The sequence below is a fragment of the Esox lucius genome, chromosome 7 (assembly GCF_011004845.1).
Source record: "Esox lucius isolate fEsoLuc1 chromosome 7, fEsoLuc1.pri, whole genome shotgun sequence".
NCBI lineage: Eukaryota > Metazoa > Chordata > Actinopteri > Esociformes > Esocidae > Esox > Esox lucius.
Genome location: NC_047575.1, coordinates 4,270,974 through 4,285,602, shown reverse-complemented (window position 1 = coordinate 4,285,602; position 14,629 = coordinate 4,270,974). Strand labels below are relative to the sequence as shown.

Genomic DNA, 14,629 nt, shown 5'->3' with positions numbered 1-14,629 from the left:
AAGGCACCGGGGGTGGATGAGATCCGCCCTGAGTACCTCAAGTCTCTGGATGTTGTGGGGCTGTCTTGGTTGACACGCCTGTGCAAAATCGCGTGGCGGTCGGGACAGTGCCTATGGGATTGCAAACCGGGGTGGTGGTCCCTCTTTTTAAGAAGGGGGACCGGAGGGTATGTTCCAACTACAGGAGGATCACACTTCTCAGCCTCCCCGGGAAAGTCTATGCCAGGGTGCTGGAGAGGAGAATACGGCCGATAATACAACCTCGGATTCAGGAGGAACAGTGTGGTTTTCATCCCAGCCATGGAACACTGGACCAGCTCTATACCCTCTACAGGGTGATGGAGGGTTCATGGGAGTTTGCCCAACCAGTCCACCTGTGTTTTGTGGATTTGGAGAAGGCATTCGATTGTGTCCCTCGCGGCATCCTGTGGAGGGTGCTTCGGGAATATGGGGTCCTGGGTCATTTGCTAAGGGCTGTCAGGTCCCTGTACGACCGAAGCAGGAGCTTGGTCCGCATTGCCAGCAGTACGTCAGACTTGTTCCCAGTGCATGATGGACTCCAGCAGGGCTGCCCTTTGTCGCCGGTTCTGTTCGTAATTTTTATGGACAGAATTTCTAGGCGCAGCCAGGTACCGGAATGTGTCAGGTTTGGGGACCATACGATTTCGTCTCTGCTCTCTGCGGATGATGTTTTCGTGTTGGCCCCTTCAAACCAGGACCTTCAGCATGCACTGGGACGGTTTGCAGCCGAGTGTGAAACGTTTGGGATGAAAATCAGTACCTCCAAATCCGAGGCCATGGTCCTCAGTCGGAAAAGGATGGCTTGCCCACTTCAGGTTGGTGGAGAGTTCTTGCCTCAAGTGGAGGACTTTAAGTATCTAGGGGTCTTGTTCACGAGTGAGGGAAGGATGGAACGGGAGATTGACAGATGGATCGCTGCAGCTTCTGCAGTAATGCGGTCGATGTATCAGTCTGTCGTGGTGCAGAAAGAGCTGAGCCGCAAGGCGAAGCTCTCGATTTACCAGTCAATCTACGTTCCTACTCTCACCTATGGTCATAAGCTTTGGGTCATGACCGAAAGGACAAGATCCTGTATACAGGCAGCCGAAATGAGCTTTCTCCGCAGGGTGGCTGGGCGATCCCTTATATATAGGGTGAGAAGCTCGGTCACCCGGGAGGAGCTCAGAGTAGAGCCGCTGCTCCTCCACATCAAGAGGGGTCAGCTGAGGTGGCTTGGGCATCTGTTCCGGATGCCTCCTGGACGCCTTCCCGGGAAGGTGTTCCGGTCCCGTCCCACTGGGAGGAGACCCCGGGGAAGACCTAGGACACACTAGAAGGACTATGTCTCCCGGCTGGCCTGGGAACGCCTCTGTGTCCCCCTGGAAGAGCTAGAGGAAGTGTCTAGGGAGAGGGAAGTCTGGGCATCTCTGCTTAGACTGCTGCCCCTGCGACCCAGCCCCGGATAAGCAGAAGAAGATGAATGAAGGAATGAACAATGTTTCAAAATGTGGCAATTGCAGGGACTGCAACCCTCTACCCCTTAAAAAAATGGAAGATGTGCAATGACATCTCAGTAGGAAACCTCTCTAAAGGCACCCCACAGAGTATCTGCAGGATTCAGGAAGTTATATTTAACCCTTAAGTTATGTTAGGGTCAAATTGACCCATTTTAAGATCTAAAATACCATTTAAGTTGTTTTTTATCTGCATGAAACTGGATGATATTCTTAACTTTGTGTTTATAAACATACAAAATGAAAGACAACCAAATGTAACAGTTTGCAGGGCCTGTAAAAAAAATCTTGACATTTGTAATGTTAGGGTCAAAATGGAGAACCTATGTTAGGGTGGAGGAGAATCGATGAAAATGCTTCTGAGTGCAGATATAGAGTGGAAAGTATCTCACTACACCTCAAAACACTTATATACACACACACACACATACACAAACATACTGCACATACATATAACTATGCCTGCCATGGTCAGTGTTTTGTTGAAGTATTGTTTTACCAGGTCATATGAGGTGAAGAATTGTCACGTTAGAGATATTTCACCCTGTAAGACCCTTTGTAGTGTCTAACATCACACACACTAAAAGTTTAATCAATAGTGAGTACTGGGTAGTGATTTAACACCCTGGGTCAGTTTGACCCACTAACATAATGAGTGGAACCAAAATGTTAACATAAGACACTTGAAGACTTTGTAAATTGCAAGACAAATTCAATTTAAGACCAATTTCACAACAACACCCCACACATAAAATACGTAAGGACACTGATTCGACTAAAGTATACTCAGTTGTTAGTAGGAATGGGAAACCAAGGCTTTCTGAACCCTTGACCATTGCTAGAAGCTTTCCAACACAGTGCACTGCAGGGACCTCTGCTGGACAAAATGTAATATGACATGTTTGAGTTAGACATATTTAGCCCGGAGCAGTGAATAATGAGGACTATTGAAAAGGGTAACTCAATAAAACAGGAATTTGTGTAGAGAGAAAGGATGAATTTAGCATTCAAAATCATATTAACCAGAGAGAGAACTGAACCTGTTACCATGTGAACAGCAGTCTGGAGTAATATGGTTACACCCCAGTATTAGATGTGTTACTTTGGTAATTGTTCATTTGTGAACTGTGGGTTGCTGCGTTATGGTTTGAAAAGAACTTGGTCAAACGAAGCTTCAGATGTCATCCATCACGTGATATTATACTAAAATATCTCAGTTTAAGTCATTCATTTAATTTGGACAATGATTGAGCCATTCTAGTCAACAAAATGCCCTTATGTTTTAGTCCAATTTTAGTCTAATCATAGTTGTTGCCCTCATTAACCTATAGTAGCCTAAACATATCACCATTTGCACAACTTTAGCACTGCCCCTAGGAGCCTGTTTTGAACCGTCCTCACCGTGCACTTCACCCTAGCTGCTGTTTGCCATTCTTTTTGTAGGTCACTTGATGTCATCCTACGGTTGTTGAGTGACATTCGAATGAGTTGACGTAATCTCGGTCAATGGACAGTCGTTTTCGCCCTCTGCCAGTCTGTAGCTTTGTTGTCCCCACTGTTTGTTGCTTGACCTTTTTCTTATGAACCGCCGTCCTTTACATTTTCAGGATGGAAGCAACCTGATGCTCACTGTATCCCTCTGCCAGTAAAGCCAGAATTGAACCCTTCTTTTCCTCACTCAACTCCTTTGTCATGCTGAATAGTATTTTTTTATTTATTTAAATTGCCTTTGAGGTACTACTTGCACTGTTTCTGCCATCCAGCTGGTCCTATTGCAAGAGGATAGTGATGACCACAGCAGTGGTTTTTACACTTTTCTTCATTAAATTAAGTAATCACCTAATCAGTACCTCATTAAGTAAAATGAGGTGTGCCTGTGTTGGAATATAACACACACTGGAATGGAATGGCTGCCATACATGTAGAGATGCTGATTTAAGAAAATATATTTCCAAAGCTGTATATGTTTAATGTAGCTGCTGAAAGGTGTTTAATTTGGTAGGGGAGGCTAAACAGCATCACAATTGCTTGTACTGATATTATACTTTTCCTGTTTGAAGTATATCTTTTTATATTTCATCTTCAGTTGTTGCCAAGTACATTTTGTGCCTGTTGGGTTGCATAAATAGATTACCTCACTTGGTCCAGACAAGCAAACTCGGCAGAGTTGCCCAAAAGCAGCTATACTTCCTGAGGAGACTCAAGAAGTTTGGCATGTCTGTAAAAACTCTCACCAACTTCTACAGGTGCACCATTGAGAGCCTCCTATCAGGCTGTATTACTGCCTAGTACGGCAGCTGCTCCGATTGCAGCTGTCCCTCCTGAGGGTGGTGAAGTCTGCGGAGCGAGTCATTGGCTGCCATCACCCCTCTGTGCAAGGCATCTACCATACATGATGCCTTTGGAAAGCACGGAACATCATCAAAGACTACAGCCACCAAGGCTATGGTCTGTTCACACCGTTGCTTGCCGTCTGGTTGACATTACCGGAGCATCGGGGGAAAGCACTTCCAGACTCTCAGTTTTTTCCCTCAGGCCATAAGGCTCCTCAACCTGCAACACTAATCTATGATCATACTGATCACACATGAACATTCCAAATACTCTGATGTCTTTCTATGTACATTTAATGTACATTAGAATATTATTTTGTATGTACCATTCATAGGCATATTACACTCATTATATTTATAATATGCAATACTTCTACCCATATTGTTCATATTTCCTATCCTTCTCTCTTTAAAATTGCTGCTAGTTTACATTTTTATGTATATTGTTGCAATATTATATATTTTTATCTTTCTTAATTCTTACTACGTAGATGTGTGCCATGTCACAAGAATGTCTCTGTTCAGAATGACGCTGTGTTATTCTGTGCATTTGATAATTAAACTCTGAACTTGATATTACACCCACACACTGTTGCCATAGTGAATCACGTTATCTGCGTTCCATTGATGAGGGTTTTCTTTATCTCCTCGTGCACATGCTTTACTCAGGGTTAACTTAACTCAGAGTTGACTGAACTAATTGTTACTACCAGTTCTGAAACCGTCAACTGAGTTTGTTAACCCTGCTTTCTGATATACTCCCTATGTGTTTAACAAGAGAGGTTTATCTAGCTTCACTAACGTTAGCAATGCCATTGGAGTTGGTTGTAGCGATGCAGAAAAAAACAATCATGTCATTCATTACAATGACTACATGTAGATATTGTTGCAAATGCAATATATATATGCGGTTAGCGCATCCAATGGAAATGCAACTCTGTCATTTTGAAGTATAACTAGTGAAAGTGGAGCTGTGGATGGAAGGAGAGTTTGTTTTGCCCGCCAAGTGGGCGTTCCCATTAATGGGCTTATTCAAGTCCTCTCTTATTTCTTGAGTTATTTTTATCTCTTAGGCCTAAGCATTTCCCACATATGTCAGTCTTAGAAAGGCGGTCTGTTTCAAGTTGGTGAATAAAAACACTTGGTGGGTTAGGCCGGAGTGTCAGTACTGTATTAATTAATCCAGCACAAAACCCGGACACCGTCAGACAACTGGCTTTTTGTTTCTGACTGTCCTACAGGATTTAACCACAAGGTAACACACAGCTGACTAAGCAGTTACAGAAGACACTGTAACAGTCTGTAACAGGCAATTCTAGTTGCATTTTTCATCAATTAATTTCTTAAATTATCCTTTGACCACGTTCTGGCCCACCATCCAGTGGTGTAAAAAAAATTGGCCTGATGTCAACCTTACTTGCCGACCCCTGCCCTATGTAGTGATTTTGGCCCATTCTTCTTTTTGTTATGATAGAGAAAATGTCACTGTGTTTGTTCACTGTGTCTCTCCTGTTACACGGCTTAATGGCTTAAATGTAAAATGTATGGTACATTTGGTGCTGACTAATTACACATTTACAAACAGATACAGTAGTTTTACAGTGGCCAGCATTTAGAACATTTTCATTGTAATATCAGAACATGTCTATAATATACAGTATCTGCAATAATAGTGGAATGATAGTGTTTCACAACAATTATACACTAAACAATTGAAATGCGTACAAAACTGCATCCTAAAATTACACATTTCTATTTGTCAGTAGAAGACACACCATTTTCCTGATATTAATATAACTGATTCTGATTAGCACTACATAAAATCTGCTTTTAATGTAGGACATCCTTGAAGGTTTCTTGGTTGCTACTGCAGAGATGCAGTGCTGCTTGAAAGTACGGTTCAAGGGATGTCGTTGTTTTTGTATAAACTATTAAAATAAACATATAAAATCTAAACCCAATTTGTAATAAAAACACTAGTAAATACAATTCCAAATAAAGGAATGTGTTTATTTAACAAAAGTGGTTTATTAACCAAAAATTCAGATTTCATCTATGGAAAAATATCTGAACACCTTCATTCAATAGCTAGTGTCAGCTCCACTAACAGTGATAACTTGGAGTAAATGTCTCCTATTGCCACTAACCAGTCTCTGACATCTTTTTCTAGGGTTTTTTCCCACCTTATAAACTCAGCCAATTGAGTGAGGTTTGAGGGGTGTCTGGTATTTATTGCCTGCTTTAACTTGGCCAATCCAAAACACAAATGTTCTTTATCTTGAGTCATTCTTTATTAGATTTGTTTGAATGCTTTGGGTCGTTGTCTTATTGGAAGAGCCATTTTTGGCCAACCTTAGCTCCGAGGATGGCTTGACATCCTGTTCAATTCCTTGGTATACCTCAGAATACATGGTTCCCTTGATGATGTGCAGTCGACCAAATCCAGAGGAAGAAAAGCAACCCCAGATCTTGACATTCTTACCATAATGCTTGACTGTTAGAAAGGTTATTTTGGTGGTAGGCCGTGTTGCGTTTTTGCCAAACATAGCAGTTTTGATTGTGACCAAAATGGTCAATGTTGGACTCATCTATCCAGAGATTGGACTTCCAGAAACCTTCAGGTTTGACCAGGTAGTCACTGGCAAAAGTAAGAAGGGAGTTAGGTTATTTTTTCATTCCGATTCAGTGTTCTTATTTTTGAGGCATGCAGTTACATGAGATGCAGCCACCTAGGTCTCATCATCATCATCATCTTCCGCTTATCCGGGGCCGGGTCGCAGGGGCAGCAGTCTAAGCAGAGATGCCCAGACATCCCTCTCCCTAGACACTTCCTCCAGCTCTTCCGGGGGGACACTGAGGCGTTCCCTGGCCAGCCGGGAGACATAGTCCCTCCAGCGTGTCCTAGGTCTTCCCCGGGGTCTCCTCCCGGTGGGACGGGACCGGAACACCTTCCCAGGACCCCTCTCGATGTGGAGGAGCAGCGGCTCTACTCTGAGCTCCTCCCGGGTGACCGAGCTTCTCACCCTATCTCTAAGGGATCGCCCAACCTCATTTCGGCCGCCTGTATCCGGGATCTTGTCCTTTCGGTCATGACCCAAAGCTCATGACCATAGTTGAGAGTAGGAACGTAGATTGACCGGTAAATCGAGAGCTTCGCCTTGCGGCTCAGCTCTTTCTGCACCACAACACACTGATACATCGACCGCATTACTGCAGAAGCTGCAGCGATCCGTCTGTCAATCTCCCGTTCCATCCTTCCCTCATTTGTGAACAAGACCCCTAGATACTTAAACTCCTCCACTTGAGGCAGGCACTCTCCACCAACCTGAAGTGGGCAAGCCACCCTTTTCCGATTGAGGACCATGGCCTCGGATTTGGAGGTATGGATTCTCATCCCCACTGCTTCACACTCGGCTGCAAACCGTCCCAGTGCATGCCAACACGACAACATCATCCGCAAAGAGCAGAGATGAAATCGTGTGGTCCCCAAACCTGACACCCTCCGGCCCCTGGCTGCGCCTAGAAATTCTGTCCATAAAAATTACAAACAGAACCGGCGACAAAGGGCAGCCCTACCGGAGTCCAACATGCACTGGAACAAGTCTGACTTACTGCCAGCAATGCGGACCAAGCTCCTGCTTTGGTCGTACAGGGACCTGACAGCCATTAGCAAAGGACCCAGGACCCCATATTCCCGAAGCACTCTCCACAGGATGCCACGAGGGACACAGTCGAATGCCTTCTCCAAATCCACAAAAACACATGTGGATTGGTTGGGCAAACTCCCATGAACCCTCCAACACCCCGTAGAGGGTATAGAGCTGGTCCAGTGTTCCACGGCCCGGACGAAAACCACATTGTTCCTCCTGAATCCGAGGTTCTACTATCGGCCGTATTCTCCTCTCCAGAACCCTGGCATAGACTTTGCAATTCTTCAGATGTTATGTTTGGGTTGGTATGTACCTGATTTATTATTTTCTCGTGGCTTCGGGGGATATTTTGGAAGGGCGTCCTCTTTTACAGAGTTGCTGTCAAGTTTAACGATTTCCATTTGTAAATGCTTTCTATAACTGATGAAACTCAAATCTTTCTGACATGGTTGTAAAACCTTCCCCAGAGTGATGTCTCCACAGACCGCTCTCACTATCCTCTTCCTAATGTCCTCTATGATCTCCTTTCCTCTCTGCAGTGTGTTTGGCATTCACCTATATGGTGAATGCAACACCAAACTTACCATGTAAACCAAAATATGGAATTGAGAACCATTCTACATCTGTTATGTCAGATAAAAAAAACAGGTTATGATTAAATAAATAATTAATATAATAATATATAATTGCACAAGTGGTTCACATACTTTCAAGTGTTTCAGACACACCCATTGCTCACAGGTGCATATAAATCCAGCACAGAGCCATGAAATCTCCATAGACAAACATTGGCGGTACAATGGGTAGTACTGCCCTACTAGATCTGCCCCAGTCCACTGTAAGTGCTAATTGTGAAGTGGAAGTGTCTAGGAGCAACAACAGTCCAGCCACGAAGTGATAGACCACACAAACTCACAGAGCAGGGCCATTGAGTGCTGAAGTGCGTAACGCATAAAAAGTGCCTATCATCTGTTGCATCACTCACCAGAGTTCCAAACTGCCTCTGGAAGCAACATCAGGACAAGAGCTAAAAGACATTTTAGGCCATTGGATGCTTTCAATTTTGTAGGAAGTTTGGGGAAGGCCCTTTCCTCTATCTGCTTTTCCATTCTGATAAACTACTGGCAACTTAAATTAAGAAATAATTGAAATACAGGTTTGTTTTCCTGTTTGATGTACTGATCTTATGTGTTTCAAAAATTAAACATGATTTTTACAAACTAGCACATAAGTTTTGGGTGAATTTGTACACATTTGTGTTTGATTAAAAACCATCCCTCACTACCACCTCCTTCCTGGAGGAGAAACATCTTTCTTGTACTCGTTTCAAGCTACTCAGCAAAATGGTGTTAATCACTGCCATTTGCTATTCTCAGCCCAATACCAAGTATTCACTAGTTTTACATTCTTTATTTTGATTGTTATGCAAACAAAAATATAAATATCAACATGTAACAATTTAAAAGATTTTACAGAGCAAAATTCCTATAATGACATAATTCTAACTAAATGGATTCATTAGGACTTAATCAATGCATAATGTTTGTACACATGGATGTTTTTGCATTCATTTTTATTTTTATTTCAGCTCATTAAATATAACACTTTCCATGTAGCATTTATATTTTTGTTCTGTATACATTGTTAAGTGATTGACAAGGGCTTTCCAAATCACCCAACAGAGCTGTTTATAAGAAATATTTATGATACATTTTGCGATTTTTTTGGTCACTCCTGAACCTTTGACCAAAAACAAGCTACGCAAGGGCAGTAGTTTGACATATGGAGCCATGTCAAAAAGGGATGCTAGGTGGCCAGTAGATCCATTTTGGTATCGCCTCAGCTCGCTTGGAACCTCGACGGAGCAGGTACTAAAAAAAGTATCTGGTAGCAGTTACTATCCTCACTTTTGTCCAGTGGAAAAGCAAATAAGGTGAGGCGTGTAGAGCAGAGTCGAGCCGTTACCATGCAGTGGAAAAGCGCTATAATTTGCCAGGCTCTAGATAAGTCTCTTGAGTACTCTTGCGAAGAAAAAGCCTGGAGAAACTGAATGCCCAATTAAACCTGTGTGACCAATAATTTGTCAGATTCTTTATAAGGAAACTTTTTTTAAAAGATTTGTTTCATTACTTACCTGCAGCAATGTTATCCCAACGACCTTTTTCCAAGCCCAATAAAACCTTTCATTTTTGAAAATTTCTCCTGGATACTTGGCTTTTTAGAAACCTGCACTGCAACAAACACCCACACCCCATGGTGATTTACTAAAACTACTATGGGTGTAGTAATAATTCTGATTCTTCACAGAAAAATATGCAAAGCTGAGATATAACATTATGTTAGTGGTCAAAACTGGGTGCGACAATTTAATAAAAAAAATGTTTAAGTGTTCCAAAAGACTTAGGTATCAATTCAAAATGAATGTGCTATGAAATGTGGCAGTATATTTAAATAGTAGACTCACTTTATCATATGTGCAAGTAAACAAATCCAACAACTTCAACAACTGTAATTGCAGATCATACAGCCTACTTTCACACATTGTTGTACTGTATGGGGCAGTATTTTTAAGAAACAATTTTCTGTTAACTTTAGACTGAAACTCCTGTCAAAGGTTTCATTGTAGTTATTAATGAACTTGCTGCACCTTTCTACGGGGAAAACCGGCACCCCTCTTCAATGTTGAAGGGGTCCATGCACCAACTGCTGTTTTCAGCTCTTGCCATAGGTTATGGATTTGATTCAGATCTGTACTCCTTGCTGTCCAAATTATCTTCTTCATTCCTGGATGTGCGTTTGGGTTCACTGTCCTGATGCAAGATCCACAACCTTCAATAGATATCCAACATTTGGAAAATGAGTTGAACATGGGACTCTAAAACGTACATGCCTTACACATGTTCAACACAGTAAAAAAACAGAAAAGCAAACCCACAACAGATTCTTCCAGGTATTTGATTATAGGGAGGGACATCTTTTAATTGAATGCTTCATATGGTCATCAGTAAACACAGTGCTAATCAGTTTTACATAAGATCAGTGGGACAAATTGCCTGTAGAAAGGAGATCATTAATGGATACATGAAGCATTTTTTGCCAAAGTAATAGCTCAAATTAAATTATTTTGGTCATTGGGTTTTGTCCATTTCATTATTCTTTAGAATTTAAAAAAACTCAGTAGAATGACACTTTGACAAGTCGTCTATGGGCCAAGAGAAATGTAATCAATGGTTCAGTTCTTTAAAAAGCAATTACAATATTCAGTTCAATATAGCAACTGGTTAAGTGCTAAAAAGCACTGGAAGCAATTAGTGCCCATGTTTACTATTTATGGAGAAAAAGCTAAACAAAAATAGTATCAAAATAATGAATTGGTTTCAGGTGATTGTGAGAAAAAAGTTGACACCCATTTACAACTGAAGAAGAGCACAGATACATGCAGGGATGTCTATGTGGTTTTCAGTTTCCTCCTTACATCAATAGAAAGATCAGTTCAAAGGATCAGGCCAAAACGAGAGTCAGCTAAACCCAACAGATTATCAGTTGGTAGTAATACCTATTTTAACTTATTGGGCTGACCAAAACCTACAGTCACTGCTGACTGAGATATTTTCTTTTAAACATGACCAGCATCTAATATGGTGCATGCGTAACCAAGTCAGATTGGTACAACTCAGTTGGTTTCAGCTCAGCGGTGTAAAAGATGTGACTCTTAACTTGATTGTTTGTCATCAGTGTTGATTCCCATCCTTCTCCTTATTGCTCCTAGTGGACATGGAGTAGCCGCTCCCCTCCTTTTCCTCCAGCGATCTGTCCTCCCAAACAGGACCAAAAATATAAATATAAACCTGTGATCAATTTTATCAATACAGCTTATCACACCTTACAGTACAGTAACACAATCGATCAAACAGGCTCAAAATATTCTCACCTGTCCTGAGTTCTGCTGATATTGTAAAAGAGTCGGGATGATGACTAGCGTTGATTGACAACCCACCAACGACTGATGGTCCCTCCCCATCTCCAGTGTGAATGGGCTCAACCCCCTGCCCCTGCCAATCTCTAAGAGCAGTTTGAAAGCTCTGGGCAAAACAGGCTGTTATGTCCTTAGCTCTCTCTGCACTGCTGCACCAAAATACCCTGCACTGTAACTGCAACTGCGGGCCCTGCTGCTTACAGATGTACAGAAACACGTTGGGATTATCTGTGTCAGCTGCACAGAATGCAATGTCTCTCAGGTAGGTCTTCGCAAGCTGTCTCCCTGTGGCAATATCCTTGACCTCTACGTAGCGAGGCCGTACCACCAGAGCATGCGCCTTTCCAGGTTTTTCAGGGGCCCTCTGCTGGAGAAGGCGGCTTATGGCCCCCTGGGCCTGCTCCATTTCAAGGGAGTAGATTTTCTCAGTGCCCAGGTAGTGTAGTTTGTAGAGGGGGTCACCCCGGGAGAGGCTGGCAGTGCGGTCAGGGCAAAACTGGCAGCGTAACAAAGCGGGAGACTTCCTCAGAGTCAGAATGAGCTGGAAGGAGGGGTTACTCTGAGACATGGTTGGACGTCACAGGGGTGTGTTCGGGTCCTTTGATTGATGTTATTGGCCCTAAAACCTCTGTTATTGAATTGTATGTGCAGGTTTACTATGCTATTGTACCTATGAAGTAAAAGAAAAGAGTAGGAATTAGCTGAGCTGAAATTGGATCCTTGTTATTCAGCTCAAAAGGTTGCTTTCCTGGATCTCAGTTCCAGAAAAATCCTGGCCAAAATAAATATAACTTGGTTGTTTTTTAGAGACTTTCCTGGAATCTGTCCATAATTATATAATTAAGTACCAGTACATCCTGTAATTATTTTTCTAAGCCCAGTTTCCTTTCAGTAACCTTCTAATGACTTTGTTCCACCAATTAATTTCCTTTTGATGTAACTTGACAAAAAGTATTTGACGTTGGACAACTTCAAATGCCGAATTGTGGCACGAGCATATTTATAAACATCAAACTGAACTCTCAGGACCGGTTTCGCAGTCAGAGCCCAGTCTAGGACCAAAAAAAAAGTTTTCTAATGAACTTATTTCTCCTAGACTAGGCTTAATCCATGTCTGAAACCGGCCCACAATTTCCTACCCCTTGATAAGAACACTTTTTATGAGGGTGAACGTTCTCCGGGTAAAATAAAGTTAAAATTATAAAATATTATTTTGAGTTAATTTCGGCGCCTTTACTGTATTCGATGATTCAACTCAAACAATAGTAAACCACATAGAAATCGGATGCTAACTCATGCTCTGCTCCTATGAGTTTTTTTTGCATGATTCAAATTCCGAAAAAAGCCCCCGTGCTACCACCGTCACAAAACTCTTATCTAGACTTGTGGTGAGAGGCAAATGTGGTGAAGTGTGATTGTAACGGACAAAACTGAACAATACGCTTGACTTAATAAAACCATGTTGAGGTAAAGATATGTTACACAAATTACTCACAAATATCAACACGTTAGGTAGGCTATCGGTTTTTTCAGCTTACGGTGTGCCGCAAAAAACGTATACGAAAGAAAGGTATAGTCAAATAACTTACAGAAATTCCTTACAGAAAGCGATCTATTTTGATCCGCATGTTCTTTTCCTCGTTCATGGGCTCTTCCATCAACGTACCAGTTAACTACAGTTATGTCAAACAGCACTTGGCGGAGAAACGGATGGGAGTTAATGCAACCGTCAGTGCAACGAAAAGGGAGGGGGGGGGGTTAACTAGATGAGGATTTCATGTCTCTCGCACGTGTAAGTGTTCAGATTCATAATTGACCGTTACTCTCTGCATATAGTAACTATGTAGCTTTTTAACAAGAACACCATTATCATTTAATTATGTTTACGAGTTTTGTTGTTTGTGGTATTCACTGCAGGCATTGCTGAACCTGTAGAGAAAGTCAATTGATAGTTTTCACGTCACCTCACGTCATATGGGAACGCCCACTGGGCGGGCAAAACAAACTCGTTCCATCGCCCTAATCCATACTTTCTAAAGTAATACAGGGCTAGCCCCAAAAGTATTTGGCTGCAGTGCCGCAGGCTGCAGTTTCAAGACCGCAGTTCTAGGATCTTGTGAGCGACATTAAAGAAACACTTTCTGGTCACGAAAATATGGACATTTTCAAAATAAAACAGACCAACTTAATAGTTCAAAACTGACATGAATTGAGTTTATTCTTTAAGAAAATGTACCTCTCAAAACATTGAAAACAATTCATATATGATCATATTTAAGAGTAATTTCTATAAAAAGTAGAAGTAATTTTCCAAGGGCAAAATTCAGACAATGCAAATGACTGAATATGGAATACATATTGCCTCATAACTCATAAACTATTGAATATTTCACAGAGAAAGCACTGAAGAAATTTTCAGGAGAGTGTGTAGAATAAGACAAACCTGTCTTTTCATGCTGAATGGTGTGCTACATCTAGCAACACAATACGTTCCGGACTCTCTTTTTACACAATGTAACTCAATGGATATGAAATATATATTGACTCATACAGAAAAAAACTGTTCTATACGCCGCGGTGAATGTATTGTAGGAAATGTTCAGGAGACTCTATACAGTGATTATATGCAAAAAGATCAAGGGGCACTGTGTATTTGCAATTGTTGCTGACATTTTACTCCGCCCATCCCATTGGCCACAATGTAACTCAGTGGATATGAAATACATATTGCCCTGTACAGAAAAACATTGTTCTATACGCCGCAATTAATGTACTGTAGGAAATGTTCAGGAGAGTCTATAGAGTGATTATATGCAAAAAAAATCAAGGGGCACTGTGTATTTCCAATTGTTGCTGGCATTTTACTCTGCCTATACCATTGGCCACGTTCCAAATTGCTGAATAGCCTTCAATTTAGATCCATTATTCCTTTTGCTAATGGAGGTGATAATAACCACTTGGTGATTACTTAACAATTCAGCCAATGATCTAATGTAGTTGTCAATGACTTACATTAACTGGTCATTAGCCTGCTGTATCACCTTTAGAGATGCAGATGTAGTATTTTATCTCTAAAAATTTAAAAGTAATGTTTAATGTGTGAATGTGATACTGAAAAGAAAGGGAATGTTTGCATACTTTCTTTGTAAGAAATGT

The 14,629-nt window shown here is 41.6% G+C and overlaps 1 protein-coding gene across 7 annotated transcripts; it reads right to left on the bottom strand.

The window, feature by feature from the left end:
• Positions 1 to 9,018: 9,018 nt before the first annotated feature.
• LOC105010796 lies at positions 9,019 to 13,426 on the bottom strand. 7 transcript variants are annotated; one of them, XM_010870400.4, is made up of 6 exons: positions 13,063 to 13,426; positions 11,429 to 12,143; positions 11,215 to 11,307; positions 10,145 to 10,326; positions 9,632 to 9,723; positions 9,021 to 9,561 (listed from the first exon to the last, which is right to left on the bottom strand). In XM_010870400.4, the coding sequence occupies exons 2-5, from the start codon at positions 12,039 to 12,041 to the stop codon at positions 9,643 to 9,645; spliced, it is 969 nt and encodes a 322-aa protein (XP_010868702.2). In that variant the 5' UTR covers positions 12,042 to 12,143; positions 13,063 to 13,426; the 3' UTR covers positions 9,021 to 9,561; positions 9,632 to 9,642. The 7 variants fall into 7 exon arrangements, with proteins under 7 accessions (XP_010868703.2, XP_010868701.2, XP_010868704.2 ...); XM_020047907.3 differs by having other exon boundaries at positions 9,632 to 9,728; positions 13,063 to 13,425; XM_010870401.4 differs by having other exon boundaries at positions 9,019 to 9,723; positions 13,076 to 13,426.
• Positions 13,427 to 14,629: the final 1,203 nt, after the last annotated feature.

Excerpts from the sequence above, each read along its gene's own strand:
- LOC105010796 (XM_010870401.4), bottom strand. The coding sequence starts at position 12,041 with ATGTCTCAGAGTAACCCCTCCTTCCAGCTCATTCTGACTCTGAGGAAG. Across the intron at positions 11,308-11,428 it reads ATCAGCAGAACTCAGGACAG|ATCGCTGGAGGAAAAGGAGG; the intron begins GTGAGAATATTT and ends TTGGGAGGACAG. Across the intron at positions 10,327-11,214 it reads CACTGATGACAAACAATCAA|GTTGTGGATCTTGCATCAGG; the intron begins GTTAAGAGTCAC and ends TATCTATTGAAG.